The following is a 17,040-nucleotide window of genomic DNA, read 5'->3' as shown; positions in this document are numbered from 1 at the left end:
AATGTTGCTTTGATATTCTTTGTAAGTTGCCTAGAGGTCTTTGAAAAGTTAGGCACCAACAAAGACAAAGTTGCATTCATTATTATTGTTTTCTTATTGTTTAATCAAAAAAGCAGAAAGAGTTTCAAAAATGAAGGAAAATTATCTTCTTTTCAGTAAAGGATTCAACCCTGCATCTGAAAGAGGGTATGAAAGGACAGTTAACAGAAGCATCTTCTGCAACATCCAAGGCTTACTCTGTGTATAGAAGAGAAATGGACCCAGAAATAGATCTTATGGGCTCAGGAACAGATGCTGCAAATGCAGAAGAGAAGTCCGCAGAAGAAGCAATCATGAGCCCTGCCATTGCAATCATGCAGCCCATACTGAGATTTCTTCAGCTGCTGTGCGAGAACCACAACCGAGAGCTCCAGGTAAAGTGTTTTTGAGCTGAGCTGCAAAAGAAGTATTACAGGACCTAGAACTTCATAAGGGAAGAAAAACATACCTATGCCTGACTCCTGTTGCAGAATAGGGGTGTCTAAAATATTGTGTTCTTTTGGTCCAAGGGATAAAATAATCCTTTTCAGGAACCATTTCCATGCTCTGTTTGAGCTCATGTTTATGTCCTCAGAATTGCTTGGGGACTGCAGCATAGCCACATGGAATTGAGAAGTGTCTAAATGTCCCTGTTACTATGGTTTCTGTTCACAAACGGTGGATCGCTTACCACAGGCTTGAAGACCACAGGAAGTTTTTGGGCAAAGTTTGGATACTGCTCCTTTCCCTAGGTATTACGATTGAAGGCTTTAAGATGCTATGTGTGTGCCTGTTCACTGCCTGTGTCAGTTCCTCTGGTAGAAATTACTGTCCCCATAGCAACCTTTGCAAAACGAATCTTCTGCAAATATACCTCAGCGCCATGTCCAGCAGTGTTTAAGCAGCGTTGGGGGTGGTTTGAACTAAGCTACTGTTCTGCAGTGACACAGCCAAAGAGCAGTCATAATGTGCCACCATACCTGCTCAGCCGTGGGCCAAGAAGCTTCCATGAGAAAGGTCATAATAAAAAGATGGACGGGGAATGTATGCAGGACGTGTATAAGACATTTAAGGCCAGTGCAGATGTTTGTGAAGTTCACTTTCCTAAGACCTTCTTTCTCTACTGATTTAATCAGGTAATGGTTCTCATTCACTGCACTAAGGCATAATATATTTTCTACAGTGTAGTGTACTTCAGTACCTAAGGTATAGTGGTCGTGGTTGTACATTGTTCAGAAAAAAGAACGTGTATTTGACTTGACCCTAACTCTCTTTGGTTTTTTGTTGTTTTTTTTTTTTGGCATTTCTTTTCTCCATCTACCAGAATTTTTTAAGACATCAGAACAATAAAACAAATTACAACCTTGTTTGTGAGACCCTTCAGTTTTTGGACTGTATCTGTGGAAGCACAACAGGCGGGCTAGGCTTGTTGGGGCTTTACATCAATGAGAGGAATGTGGCTCTTGTGAATCAGACGCTGGAAAGCTTGACTGAATATTGCCAAGGTCCATGCCATGAAAATCAGGTAGGGCTCAAATAACTTGTGGATACGGAGGACTATGCCTGAATGTGTGGTGATGCTTAACACGTTTCAAGCTTCCGTAAGACCTGAGCAATCCTTTTAAGTTCAGAACTCAATATAATTTCTTCTTGTAGTATGTCTGCTTACATGGAGGGTTTCCAGTCCTTTTGGAGAGACTTTGTCTTAATGTCAGTGGGTCCATGGCTTAAACCTCACTTTGTGAGACTGGATTTCAAGTCAAAGTTGTGGAAGTACGTTGCGTACATAATCTTGTTTTGTTCATTTTCATACATTTTGCTGTTGCTGGTGTTTATACAGGTTGCTAACATTTACTTCCCTTAATTCACATAACTGCCACAAAGTTTAACGTACTAACCTGTTATACTACTTATCAGCATCTTTAATTATGATACAGTAGTGACATGGATGAGACTAAAGATCATGCTTTTAATCTTCTGTGCCTTGCTTGATGCAGTCTTTTTAAGTCGCATGGCTGTGACTTTTGGTAGATGTCTCTTTAGTGCCATGCTGAGGCAGTATAGAAAGGTAAAGAATGTAGTTACTTGCTGCTTTATTTGATCCGAAGAGAACTGTAGTGAAGTTGTCACAATGGATGAAACTTAAGAATTTTTACTATGGATTAGCAATCGGAAAATTGTGGTGGGTGAAATTACAGAGGCAATCTATTCGTGAAACTAGAAATAGATAAAGAAATACAGGCAGTGTTAATGCTATTTCATTAACATGCACAAATGAAGTGCAGAGTGCTTCAATTGCCATTGCTGGTAATCAACAGCTTTTACTTAATAACTTTAAAAACAAACAGACAAAAATCCTTTAGTGGACTAAATTTTAAACAGTGGTATTTGATTCACTAATGGATGGGAAAAACTTCTGTAAAAAAAAGAATAATTACAGGACTAGAGATAAAAAAAAAAAACAAAACAAAAAACCAACCCAAATGTGTGTTTCAAGTTAATTTGTTCTCCAACAAGTTTACTTGAGTAACAGCGATAATGGAAAGGAATGAGTAGTTACACTTAATTATTTAGACCTACCTGCTGGGAAGTCACTCAGGATTTGAGTTATGCTCGTTTACACCAACTGCAAGTCCGATTCAGTGTATTTCAGAGGCAAATGCTTCACACTTTCATTTTCATTTTTTCCCATCTCTCTGTCTTTCTGGAAAACTTGTCCTATCCACCTGTTGTAAAAAAATAATATAAGCTTGTATAACTGACACTTCTTTCCAAGTTTTAGAAGGTCTGGGACCCCTGCTGTAAAAGCATTTGGGAAGTACCATTGGTCATAATTAGAGTTTTGAATTCCATGTCCAGAAGTGTCCTTCTGTGCAGGACATGTCCGAATGCCTGTAGAAAACCTTAATCTTTGTGAAAAATTCATGCTATAACAGCAATACTAATGCTGGTTGCTGAATGCAAGTTAAGAATTTGAGTGTGCAAATTTGCTTGTGCCTACATTTGAGCAGCCTGGTCTAGTGGGAGGTGTCCCTCACCATGGCAGGGGGTTGGAACCGGGTGATCTTTAAGGTCCCTTCCAACTCTAAACCATTCTATGATTCTGTGACTCAAGCATGTCTTCTATGTCTCTGCATGTGTGTTCAGCTGAATCTGGCAGCATGTCTGTGGGTTGGTGTCTCTAACTTGAACCGCTTGGCGCCAAATCCTGCATGATTCACTGCAAGCACATTTTAGCTTGCAGCACCTTTTTTCCGGTTGTGTACTTCAGCAGTGGCAGCGTTGGGGTTAGTTCCGTACCGCACAAGTCTCCCTCAGCACCTCCTGTGGCACATTTTCAGGCTGATGTGCTTTGGCTGGGAGGCTCATGGCTGTTACAAGGTCTTTCAAGTTCTGGGTCTTCGTTTTGAAAATTTCTGATGTGCGTATTCTCTCTCTCCCTCCCTCTGCCTGTCCCATCTCCCTCTTTTTCCCCCCTCCTTCCCTCCCTCTCACCTCTCACCCCTCCCCCTGACTCCCTTCTCTTCTCTTGCTTTGCAGACTTGCATAGCCACACACGAATCTAACGGGATTGATATTATAATTGCACTCATCTTGAACGACATAAACCCTCTTGGCAAATACTGCATGGACTTGGTGCTTCAGCTAAAGGTACGGTAAATGTAAATTTGTTTATTTAAGTTTGAGTAATAATAGAAGACATACCTATGCAAGAGCTCTAGGCACCCTGACATTTGCTTAATCTTACCATAGCATAATCTACTCAGCAGCCTTTGAAAACAAACATCGCAAATGAATTCAGCTCAGCTTCTGAATCCTTATCAGGCCCTCTACCACAGGCCTTTTGACACACTGTTGCGTTTGGGAATATGCCCTCAGCTTTTTTTAAAAAACAAGTCCTATCAAACAGACACGATATAGCTAGCATGAAGAGTATATTGTGGGCATAAAATCTCACGGGATTGATAAACAGCGACACTATACAGACATGTAACAAATCGCACATCATCTGTTTATACTGAACTCTTAAAAATTACTTCAGAGGGAGATGTTGTGAAAAAAGAACAATGTATCAGATGACCTGTAATGTCAAATAAAGTTGAAAACAAGGTTAAAGTAAATTGTATTTTGTTTCCCTTCTTAGTGTCCTCTGAGGGGGAGACAAAGTATAGAGTGGGAGGGCCAAGAGTAGGGTGGGAAGGCTTGTAAATTCGTTTTGTACTCTGTCAAGAGCTGGGTAGGCTCGTAGATAAGTTTCTCTGGTCTGTGTGCCATTGTGTGCAGGGAAGAGCTCTGCCATTAGACTGACTGGCAAGCAGGGTAGAACTTGTCCGGGAAGAGCCTTGGGTTATTGCCTTTTCTTGCCTTCCAAATAAAGTATTTCCATTACAGATGGTCCATTTCCTCCCCAAAACCAGCAAATAACTTTGTAGTAGCTGCTTTGCATCATACTGGCAACATTATGAATGTCTAATTAAATAATTAATATAGCTATATATCATGTACATCAAATCAACAGTGCTTTACACATGATTTTAATAACTGTAATTACATTTTTGAATGGCATTGTAATTCAGGCCGCCCTTAAGCAAAACACTTAGGCAGACATTTAACTTTGAACATGCAGACAGTTCTTTTGAAGTCCAAATTTCAGTCCCTGTAAAGACCTAGCTACAGTAACTCCAGTGCCATTTTGACTTACCATTATCATGAAGCTGGCAAATGTTTGTAGAACATATTTTACATGTAATAACCAAAAATGGAGTTTAGCGACATGACTGCGAGGACCGGTTTGACCCTATTCATAGGAGACTATATATGCCTTACTCTTACTTAAATAACAAGAATTAAGATAAATGATACCAAAGGTTCAAACTGTGGAAATGGTTACGATTTTACAGAATCACAGAGTCATTTGTGTTAGAAGGGACAACTTGAGGTCATCTTGTCCAGCCCCCCTGCTCAAGCAGGGTCAGCTAGAACAGATTGCCCAGGACTGTGTCCAGTTGAAGATCTCCACAGATAGAGACTACACAACTAGTATGGGCAACCTGTTCCAGTGTTTCGTCACTCTCACAGTAGAAAAGTATTTTCTTGTGTTTACATGGAATTTCGTGTGTGTTTTAATTTGTGACCATTTCCTCTTGTCCTCTCACTGGGCACTACTTAGAGGAGTCTGGCTCCCTCATCTTCATTCCATTCCACCAGGTATTTATACACATTGATAAGAACCCCCTTCTCCAGGCTGAACTGCCTGAGCTCTCAGCTGCTCCTTATGTGAAAAATGTTCCATTCCCTTAATCATCTTTGTGGCTTTTGCTGGACTCGTTCCAGCAAGTCCATGTCTTTCTCGTACCAGGGAGCCCACAACTGGACACAGTGCCAGGCCAAATGCGACGTAAAGAATTAGATCCAAATTAAGAAGCTAGTGGTTTTTATTTTCAGTGTCAATGGATCCAAATGATACAGCACTGAGTTTACCAGCTAATGTTTAACTTTGAAAATCTGTCAGTGTTCATAGGCAACTCCAAAGTTGCAAATACATACATTTTGCAGTGAAAATACAGAATGCAAGGTATGTAGGCCCACACACTTACAGATACAAACAAGCTCAGACACTGTTTTCAGGGAACATTATATGTTGAACTCATACCCCCCAACCAAAGCAAAGGCAATGCAGAATTATATTTTCCCATGCCATCTTAATTTAGCTTGTTTTGCACATAGTTTGTGATGTGGTATTTAATGACATCTTCATGGATTATATTTTCCACTGGACTCCTGAATCATTTAGTGAGCAGGGTAGACAGTGTTCACTGAGTGCACAGATGGTCATTGTTGTGTTCTGCCTCTTGTTATTTTGAGTATGACCCCCTGGCCTTCCTTACTGACTTATATTTAAGCCCTGGCACACAGTATGACCTCAATATCTGCCACTCTTTATAGCAGCAGGATGAAGAGACGTTATCAGTCTAAGGGTAGAGAGAATCTAATATGAGTGTCTTTTTGGCTTTTCTCATAGCATCTTGCTTTGCTGTATCTAGTTCTTCACACATTAATTTATTTTTCCAAAATTCTTACGGGGAGATGAGATGGGAACCCAGGTAAAGAGAAGCTAAGGCCAGAAATACTTTCGGCTGTCCTGTTTGTAGCACCTGGGAACTGATTTTTCACAGTACTAATGTGTTATTCATAACTTTATACTATATGTTCCAAGTAATGGACCTCTTTTCCTCAGTGATATCTGGGAACAGAAATCAGATCCTAGGGTCTCAAAGCATGCAGAAAATGGAGAACAAGTAGTGAAATGAGCATCTCAACATTGGGTGCAAGTGATCAGAGAGAAAAGAAACCTGGAGGATGTGGCTGTCTGCTGTAATTCTAGGCTATGGCATGCCACTTTTGCTGTGTCAGTAGCAAGAAGCTGGCTGTTGATGATACAAAGTCCTACCCACCTTCTACCTTTCCTCACTTCCTGGGAGCTGCAGCAGGCTTCTCTTCATCCCCAGGGTTGTCTGCACTGGGAAATAGCTTCAAAGTCCTCCTCACCCATGAGTGAGTAGTCTAGTGTCTTCCTCCGCTGTTTCCTCCCTTTCCTTCTCAAGCTACCTCACATTCTGTCTTGCCCCCTTCCCTCCTCCTGGGTTTGAAATCCTGCCGATGCTACCACAACTGACTTGGTCACCATTGTAAGGGAAAACTGCAGCAGAAAAAGAAGCATCCAGTTCCTCAGAGCAGCACCCTGTCAGGTGTCTTAAAATGCTATCCTTTCCCTCTACCTGTTATCATAATGTAGGTTGCAAGGTAAAGAATCTGATTAGATCTTTCTAATGGATGATGCTGGTTTTATTCCGGAGCAAAAGGAAAAATCCATATGAAGTCCCGTTCTCTTTTAGCCAGTCCCAGTCTGTTTTTTTCTTCTCATCCGTTGTTCTTTGTCCTTACCTCTTCCTTTTGTTGGCAAGCCAGGCTCCTCTATCCTGGCTTCTCACTCAGCTCCCAGTCTCCTCTCCCAGAACGTCCTAGTTCCCCTGTCAGGTATAAATCCTCATTCTATTCATCCACCCGCCTTCCATCTTCTCCTTTCTGCTGCTGCTGACTTCTAATCCTACAGTCCTTCAGTTGGAGATGTTCAAATCTCAGCTTGACACAGCCCTGAGCAACCTGTTTTGAGCAGGGGGTGGGACTGCTGAAAGATCAGTCCAAAGGAGAGCCTTAACTGGGGGATTTTGTGATCCAACTTGGATGATTTTGTTGTGATTCTGTGTCCCCCAAGAGAAAACTCTGAGGGCTTTTAGCAGCGAAAATTCCAGCAAGTTTCTACAGTATAGTATTCAAACAATAATTACCAAAAAAAAAGGCTTCTGAGTTGGGCAGATTTGGCTGGGATTCCCTGGGGACTACAGCTTGCTTGATTGTGTTACCTTGGCCTCTAGTCCTCCAGATTTTCAGCTCTGCTATCAAAACTTGGAGATACAAAGGCTGCTTAAAACAGAAGTTACTTGAACATGCAGAAAATAACATCTTTTGTCTCAGTCCCAAAAGCAGCTGAACCCTTTTCCTCCAAAATTGTCCATACTAATTGTCTGAGGCACACCCTTGCTGCAAGAAATTTCAGTTTGAATTGCTGACGTCTGGCAATAAGCAGCTGAGAAGGAGGTTTTATGGTGGGCTGAAAGTTTTACTGGCCCTTACCTGTATCGTGGGACTGCAGTCTACTTCTAAGTGTTCACACAGCTCCGCCTGTAGTAGAGGATGATGAAGGGATGCTGTGGCAGGTGAACCAAGGCAACCACGGTCTGCCGGAAAGCAGTCAAACCTCTAAAACCATTTTTCCCCTCCTGTTCACAGCATCTTATTTCACTGGAAGTCAGACAGGTCTCCAAAGTCTAAGGCACTACTTGGTTACTGCTGCTAAAACTCATGCTATTTAATCCTTGGGAGAGGTCTCGTTGAAAAGCAGCCAGTTGACAAAGTAAAGAATCTCTTTATATGTTCCCCCAGGAATATTTGGTAGTGAAACAAAATTCCAGGAGTGTATGAAAGCAGTTCATTTTAAAGCCTTTCAAATAATAACCAGTCAGACTTTATAAAGACCAAAGGGGAGGGAAACCTACCTGAATGATGAAATCTTTTGTGTAATACATTTTGTAATTACCTCTGTTAAGTATTAATAGAAAGCCATGGCAAAAATTGCTAGGTGGCCAGTAAGAAAAGGAAATGGGATTTCATCTCTTGTGCACAGTATAGAATAAAGCCTCTGTATTTAAGTTGAATATTTTTCAATATTTAAAGTACTTATTCTAATATAGCGTGCAGGGTTAGTTAGCCTTACAGTATGCTGACATTAAAATGGGAGAAACACCCTATAAATATGTCAGTAAAGTAAAAGACGCAAGTAGTTTAAAAATCTTACCCGCTAAAAATTGGTCCTCATAATCTCAATTAAAACAAATGCAAGGGTCGTTAATCCATGAAATAGATTTTTAAATTTGCATTAACTTGGTTTTGTATCTCTAGAACAATGCCTCAAAGCTTTTGCTGGCTATTATGGAAAGCAGGCAAGACAGCGAGAACGCAGAAAGAATCCTTTTCAACATGAGACCCAGAGAACTGGTGAGAAAACTTCTGAATATTCATAAATCTTTTGGATGAAAAAAAACCCTGTCATTAAAACATTTTTAAAATGATCTGCATCTAAGCTGAAAAGTGTTGGCAGCATATAGTGACACAATGTATGAGGATAGCACTAGTTCACTTAAAAGTACTTTAAAAGGATCAAGCATGCATGATTTCAGTCTTTACGACTTCATTATTTTTATCTGTTCCAAGCACTTTTCTGTAATTGTTTCCTAACTAAATTATCATACTCTGGTAGACTGTCTTCAAGTACGCTTTGTCAGTGGCTTGGAAATTAAGCTTGCACAGTTTGTGAAACGGTGCTAACAGAAGCGTGTGTGTAGACATATAATATATATACTATATGTATGTATGTTGTATGTTATAAATATATGACTCGTGAGCACACAGATAGTTACAAACAGTTGTTGCTGTATTTTGGAACAACCCAAATACTTGTGTTAGGTCTCCAAGAATTTTAAAAAGATGGTAGGTCTGGAGATACTGTTTCCAATCCAACTGACCATCTAACAGCAGCGACTGAAAAACCTGGGGTTTAGGATCTGTGGGCATCAGTCCCTGCACTTGTGCAGAGCACAGTGGTCTGCTGGTTTGGGGTAATCATCACCATGGTGGCACGTCAGCATGGTGAGGCCATCCCTAAGGTACAACTGCAGGATCAGGCCCTGCATGGGGAACAGAGGATTTCCCCCTGTTGATCTCATAAGAGGCTTTGGAATATTTTGAAATTACCCCAGCATTCTGCCCAGATCTGTATCTTCCTTTCTTTTCGGTTTAGGTTTGGGGTTTTTTTTTCTGTTAAACTCTGTAGAGAAAGCTGAGTGATGTTGCATCCAGCCCTAGCCAGAGATCATGGCTGCAACGCTAAGCGCCACAAGACCCTACCTGTGGTATTTGTAGATCTGTCTTTAGAAGCATTTGTGAATGTACCTGTTAAGAAAGGCTCAGCATCCCTGTTCCTTTCTCACGGTTGCGGAAGTTTTGCTGATGAGAGATATAGCGGTTTGGAGCTTCATTAATACTTCAAGCTTGTCTTTATTCAGAAAGCGTTTCTCAGACTTCTTGTGTGTCTTGCAGGACTGCAGGGCACTCATCCAGGCTTGAGCTGAAGAGCTGAACAAAGCGAGCGTGTTCAAACACAGTGTTCAGTGATTTTTGCCAGAGAATGACAGTTATTTCATCTCTCCTTGGTTGGGTTTGTGTTACAGGTGGATGTGATGAAGAACGCGTATAACCAAGGCCTTGAATGTGACCATGAGGAGGAGAATGGAGATGATGGCATCTCCCCAAAAGATGTTGGCCATAATATCTATATTTTGGCACATCAGGTATGTCTTGTTTGCTGTGTGACTGCTCCCAGAAAAGCGTTACATGGTTAAACTCCACGCAAGACCTGACTGATCAAAAAGGGGAGTTTTCCCTTCTTGTGATTTCTGGCTCATGTTTGTGCATAATGTGACTTTATCTGGAAGGTTGCTGAGAGCAGGACAAGCGAGGAGTCTCGCTGTAAGAGTAGGCACTCTGTAGGATTTGGTAGGCTCTGTTAGTGTGAAATAATAATGTAGAGCAAAGCAGTTAATGTACACTTAACTTTATCTTCTTTTAATTTTAACAGCTCATATCAATCAAACCATAAGTCAAGTTACCGTTTTTGGTGTATTTAAATAGTAGCTTCAATTGTGCTACCAAGTGAACTCGAATTGAGAAGATTCATATTATTTTAGATATATTAATTATCCAATAAGAATAACTGGACCTTTTCACTGTTTTCTCCTTTTGACTTATGTTGTAGTGCCCTCAAGCTTTTTCTGATCACTTTTACTTCTCTACTGGTAAGGGTAAAATGGACACTGAAGGTTTTTATTTAATGGGATATTAATTCTTCAGAGCAGTTGGTATCAAAAATAGTTTATTTTTCAATTGTGTTAAGAACATTGAAAAAAGTTTTTTAAATGAAAAAAGTAAAGACCACATTTTGGGGTTTTTTTAATTATATCATAAATGACAGCATTTGATATGTCATATAAGGGCAGAATTTTTGAATAATGTTTTTACTAAGTAAGAAAAAATAAAGAGATAGGGATAGGGAGTGTTCCACATTCATTATACTTACTAAGTGTTGTTAGGAATTGAATACTCAATGGAAAAAGGCAAAAAAGCAATCTATAGTTACACTAGTATCATGAAATGTTTCTTTCAAGCAAGGAATGGAAAAATAGTTACTGAATTATGCTTGCGTGCTTGCAGCACATTTACATCAGTAAGTCTTGTTATTATGTTGTTGTTATGGATGACCGTGTTCCACTCTTGCGCTGTATGTACATAAGATACCCACCAAAGATGACAGAATTTTTAGAAAGTATCTGGTAGCGCCTTACCTTGTATGACTATTTACTCCTTGAAAATTTAAATGCCTGTCAGCCAAATTGAAGTGTTGGTATATTATGTCTTGTGTCTACAGTTGGCGTTAGGTCACTTAACAGGACTCATGACAATGGAAAATAAATTTTGGGGAATAGAATATAGTCTTAAAACTATATATGAAGTGACTGCTGGGGTCATTTTACCAGAGAGGTCACTGCCAAGGGCACACGAGCTAACTGAGGTGTAGATAAAGCTCTGTCCCTAGACACATATGCAGGGTGCTGTGGAGGGCCATGAAGCACCTCCACAGCTATTCCAAATGCCTGGTCTGTAGTCAGGATTTTGGTTGCATGAGGCTCACGGCAGCAATTTACTGAGCTCCTTCCTGTTCTCTAGAATGAAATGTCGTGCTTGGCTCTGTATGCTGTAAAAATATCCCATCTTTTTTTTAAGAAAGGATTGTTTTCCTCTTCTTGCATTTCTGTAACACAGTACGTGTGTCTGTTTTCAATAGCTTTGCACCCATGTCAAGCCCCGTACCAAAACAAAGCAATGGAAGGGCAGGCAATCTGGTGCCTACCTCTCTCCTCCGCTAATGAAAAGCTATGATTCTTGGCACAAGACTGATGATCTTTAACCCCAAACTCTTTCCAAGTGTGCCCTTTTGCTCGCCCTGGGATGGGCAGGATACGAGCGTGGTCCCTCCTCAGTAAGACCATTGTTGTCAGATTCCTTTGCTGGCTCCACTCTCCAAACACCCTCTTATGCTTTGCTGCGTTGAAGTGGCTTTTTGGTGGCTGGGCCTTCCACTCAGCTTAACTGATCTGATTTACATAATATTTCATTGCTGTGCTCCTTACAGTTTCACAGTTCATCTGACTTTATTTTTGTCTACAACCAGTGTGGCCCATCAGTCACTTTCCTGCCACTTGCTTGTGACCACTTGCTCTAGTTAAAGCTTTTTGGTCCCTCTGTAACAGCGGAATCAAGACCAAGAGTTCCTCTTTTTGCTGTTACAGCCTTCAAACACAGACAGTTTATTTTGGGGAGCTCAGACTTTCAGTTTTTGTCGTTGCACTCTTCAGGGCGATGGTGGGTTCTGCATTTTGCCACCACTACATCCTTCCTTGCCCTTCCTGTGGTTGATTTTACCAGAAGCAAAAGGTATTCTTGTAAATGTTTGACCCACAGTGCATAGAAAGTTATAAATATGTCACAAGCAAGGCTGAGATTTCTGTTATTAAATCTCCTTTACAGCCTCCCAACCCCTACCCCAAATGCATACAGAGAAACGTATGCAAGTGCACGTGCACACGCGTACATCACGCAAGCGCACACACACACACGTACATTACACACACACAGAGGTGGGCACAGCAGCCTGGGACGTAATGGTAAGAGGCTGACTGTTAAATATGCCATGTCATGACAGTTATCACATCTCTCCCACGTGTTTCTCTGTCCCCTCTTTTCTTTCCTTGATTTCTTAATTCTCCCGCAGCCTGCCGTGTGCCATAGCTGTGCTGCTTCCCCTGCCCTGACTCCAGGTTGCCTGGACACTGCTGCTCCTCACTTTTGCCATTCGACGTATTATCAGCGGAGAGGAGAAGGGAGCGCCACCAAGAGAAAGCAGAACTGACTTATCCATGAGGAACCGCCCTGAGCTGCACCCCCACTCTGCAGCCTGCCTTTGGGGTAGGGCTCCTTCCAGACGTAGCTCTTCTACAGCTGTTTGTGGAGGAGTGACTCAAACTGGTGCTTGAGGTCACATCCTGGAAAAATAGGCCTATTATTGCTAGATAGAGAGCATTCACGATTCTCTTGAAAATCCACGGAGGAGATTCTTTTTTCTTTGTCTTGTTCAAACGTCATGCTCAGAGCCAGGCCTTCAACTTGACTGTTAATTTCTTACAGTAGTCTCGGGTGAATGCCGGTGGCGTGTTATGGATAGTTCCATCAGCTCTTACACCTCTTCCAGCTTCAGTCAAAAGAAATTGGTGTGGTACTTTTATTGCTGTCGCCTCAAAGTTCCTGGTAAAGCAGGCTACACTTTGTTTTGCAAAGTTAGTAAGGCTGTCCACAAAGGGACTTCATCTTAATGGGATGTCTCTGTAGAGATTACAAAAGCTTTTGACATAGTAGCACAAAAAAATTTACATACTTACTCACTTCTTATGTGCAGTAGTTTTAGTGTAGGAGAATCAAGTTTTTAAATGGCTACCCAAAAAAAAAAATCGTAAAAGGCTAAAGAAATCCTCTGGCTTTTCAGGTGACTACTTGAGCTTACTACCTGTTAGTTATAATGAAGTATTTCAGTAGTTTGTAAACTAAAAAAAAAGCTTTCTTGGAGTTAGCAGTATTTCTATGAGGTTCGTGACCCCTTACGTTTCCTGTGAAGCAAGATATAAGGCACTGGTTATAACCACCAGCTCCTGTAGTTTGCATGCATATATGCATGTGCTTCTGTTAACAGAAAATACTTTGGAGTTTTTCTCTGTGTTTTTCAGCTAGATAAAAACTGTTTAAACAGGGCATGAAGCCCAAGCTCTGACACTGTACCTTTCAGGTGGGGCTTTATTCATGAGGTGCAGAAGAACGTGAAATAACTTTACACAGCTTCTAGTCAGCTTGCAGCATGGGAAGAATGCACTTTCATCTGCCTGGTAAACTATGTAGACATGTCCTTGATCTAGAAAGATGTGAGTGGGCAGGGAGTAGGGAAGCAAATCCTAATACTTTAACAAAATTTTCAAATTTTCAGTGCCCTGTCACTTCCTCCATCTAGTTCCCAAAGCTGTTGCAGGAGCATGGGGGTGACCCCTTTCCTCATGCGTGTTCCGTGCTCTCAGACAAGCAGAATGTTTACTCAGCTGCTCAATTTTAAGTGTATGCTAAAGTGCCTTGCTGGAGAGGGAGCCTAGGTCTTGGAATTCCACAATACCTTTGTAACCTCCAGGTAAATAGAAGGGTGGGGTATTTTATGAGGCTAAGCTACAAACTTACTTAAATCCCAAGGAGATACCAAAATACTTATACTTTTATAATTTCCTGGTGGCACCAAGGTTTAATGAAAAGTCATTTCCTCCACCTCATAAGGTTAGAAGAAATTAGCAGTGCTTGATATTGATGCAGTTGTACAAGCACATGTTTATGCTGTACAAGCATAAACAAACACAAGCTTGAACCAGGTTATCGTCTGATAGACTAATACAGATGGAAGTGTTCTTCCATTGATAAGTTCTTAAAATAAACTGAGAGAAAGGTTGCAGGGTTTGCTGTGAATTGCAAGGTTCTTGCTTCAAGTACTACTAAGCATACTGTAGCAATTGGACATGATGAGTAAGTCATATTCCTTCCTCTGTTTTTCAAATAAACTTTCCTGTGCTGCTAGTATTATGGATGGTTAAGGCAAGAAGAGCTTTCATAAGATAACGGATACAAATGTGTGCATGAGCGTAAGGGAGGTATTGTAAGGCTTAAGTTTTTTTGTGGGTAGCTATTTTTGGTATTGTAGCTTGGAGCAGCTGCTGGCTTTCCTTCACTTAGCTGTATTTTAATGTTTAGGCAGATGAACTTAGACCTTGGTCCTCCTCCTCCCTTGTGTTTGTGTGTGCACGCATAAAATAAAATATGTTTATTAAAACATACACTATAAAGTAAATGTGAATTCTCGTACCCATCCATTTGTCTTGACCCACATAGAATTCAAATCAGGACAGAGGATTCCATGGCAAGACCTTGCTTAAATTGATGAGGGCAAGATTTTCCATGGTTTAATGTATGGAGAACACGAGAGGTAACACTGTGCATGTATGCCTCCAAATGTGAGATAGGATCACTGCATGTAACTTCTTCCTTTAGCGTCAGGATCCAAAGCTTTCTGAACTGGCTAGGTTTTCCCAGGCAGACAAAACAGTATTCTGCATGAAGTAAGTGTGACTGTGGTCAGGGGTAAATTTGGGGTGAAATTTGATTGTTTAAAAAGAAATGTTGATGAAGAAGGCAGAAGTTAATTACTTAATACTGTGCATTAACAAGCACCTTCTATAAGACACAGCAAAGAAACACCTGGAAGGCTATTTAGGATAGTGAATGGGTGGAACCAGTTACAACCCCCAGTAGAGTGCAGTGGGCATTAACTGGCTGAAATGATAACATCATGGTTATACGATGGAAAAGAGATGAACAGAAGCCAAGTGGAAAAGTCTTGCAAGAACACCTTCACCCTTGATGTTGATGTTACCATTATTGGCCCATAACATTTGCCTAAAAGAGGTCTTGCCCTTGTGGGAGGTCTGAGTTCTTAGAGCATTTTGCTCTAAAAGATAGGCTTATCCTCATCCGGTTGGGAAGCAGCCTTTAGCTCCAGCGAGGATCCTCCAGAAGAGCTGAGATCTGGCGACCACACTGGTTCAGTGAATTTTTAAGCTTGCTGGCCTCTTTCTGCCCATCCTCTGCCTCGGGTAGATGCTTTGCTTAAAAACGGAGCTGTGGCCCATTAGTCCAATAAGTGTCTGTTTTCACAAAACATTAGGTTGTGCCTAGGTTCTTCTGACAAAGATTTTGAGTTGATTCTGTTCTGTGAATGAAATGGCTTGGTTCATTTGAATTTTTATACATCTCTGACTGGTACACTCTAAAAAAGGATTTTGGAAAAAAGACCCAAATACCAAAAGGTCTGGTGTAAATGGATGTGCTGTACCAGAATCACTGGTTATATTGAGTGAAAATACAGATCAGTCGCATTTTGTATAGCAATGACTGTTTCAAATTTTGCATCTGATGTGAGGAAGCAGCAATTGGTAGATATTATTGGAGATTGTTTTCCCAAGCATGTGATGGCAAATGGAGAAAAATGCTATACATAGTTAAATAAACAGGACTACGTTTTGAGGCCAGAAAGTGATCAAACCTATCCTTTAGGGTAAACCTGTCCTTCAGGATGAATAGCTGTGAGTTTGTGCAATAGGTATGCTCCCTTTCTGCAGGACAGGTAGAATTTTTAGAGCTAAACAATGTAGGTTTTTGCAAGGCTTTGTTGAGCTTTGCAGTTTTTTGGGTCTGGTTTAGTGGGATTTTTTTGTTTCTCTCTCCTTAACAGAGAAGCTCTTGCTGATAGCAGTGCCAAAACAAAGGGCTAATGGGGACCAGTCCCAGGAACCGTGACTGTCAGGGGACTCATATCCTTGGCTGCCAGACCTGAAACTTCTCATAGAACTTTTATGCTCCACATGTTGTTTTGTAGTTATCATCCTGATGAGACAGGCTATGGCATCAAAATGACACCAGCTAATTAAATGTCAGTAGAATCAGAAGCTGTTGCAAGGCTTCTACACTTAGATTGCCAAGATTGAAACAGAAGCCAATGACGCACATCACCCTCCTTGCAGCTCATTAGTATGGTACATAACTCTACCTTCAGCCAGCTACAGTATAGAGAGACAGTATGGAGGCTGCCACAGGGGCTTGACACTAATGAGCACCTGAAAGATTAAACAAATGTCTGTGGCTGCTGTTAGGTCCCAGGTTAAAACCTTGGCAACTTGTGCTTCGTTGTTAGGTCTCAGGTTAAAACCTTGGCAACCTGTCCTTCGATGTTTTCTTTTTCTCCCCTTCTCCTTGGAAGCATTCACCTCAGAATCCTGTCGTGACTTTGATAGGGATCTACATGGGGACCTCTGTTTTCCCTCTGGTGTCCTATTGACAGGCTGCTAGGATTCAGGCTAGAGCTTTTTATTGACCACAAAGGTTTTAGCTTGTCTTAATTTTTCTGGTTCTACTTCTCTAGAGCAAGATCAACTGTCTATTATATGTATGTGTATGTGTTTTATTACATGTAATATTAATGAGGGATATATCCTGTTTGGCTGTGGCGACTGTGCATTTCTCTAGTGCACAGGTGGCCTTAATATTTCTGCTTTGTGGGTTTCTTCTTCTATCTTTAACTTCTGTAATCCTGTGTCCTTGTGTTTTGTGGTTTACAAGATTTTTTTGTCATTGGGAAATGTGTCGTATTGG

The 17,040-nt window shown here is 41.0% G+C and overlaps 1 protein-coding gene across 6 annotated transcripts in view; it reads left to right on the top strand.

The window, feature by feature from the left end:
- Positions 1 to 17,040, top strand: part of ITPR2 (inositol 1,4,5-trisphosphate receptor type 2) — a 277,577-nt gene that overhangs the window by 200,982 nt on the left and 59,555 nt on the right. For all 6 annotated transcript variants that reach the window (XM_074587404.1, XM_074587414.1, XM_074587436.1 and 3 more), the window contains 5 exons: positions 157 to 413; positions 1,343 to 1,543; positions 3,559 to 3,669; positions 8,539 to 8,634; positions 9,867 to 9,986. In XM_074587404.1, the coding sequence (XP_074443505.1) occupies positions 157 to 413; positions 1,343 to 1,543; positions 3,559 to 3,669; positions 8,539 to 8,634; positions 9,867 to 9,986 (785 nt within the window). The remainder of the gene's footprint in view (positions 1 to 156; positions 414 to 1,342; positions 1,544 to 3,558; positions 3,670 to 8,538; positions 8,635 to 9,866; positions 9,987 to 17,040) is intronic.

The sequence above is a fragment of the Larus michahellis genome, chromosome 1 (assembly GCF_964199755.1).
Source record: "Larus michahellis chromosome 1, bLarMic1.1, whole genome shotgun sequence".
In the NCBI taxonomy this organism is placed as follows: Eukaryota; Metazoa; Chordata; class Aves; order Charadriiformes; family Laridae; genus Larus; species Larus michahellis.
This window is presented reverse-complemented; position numbering and strand designations above follow the sequence as displayed.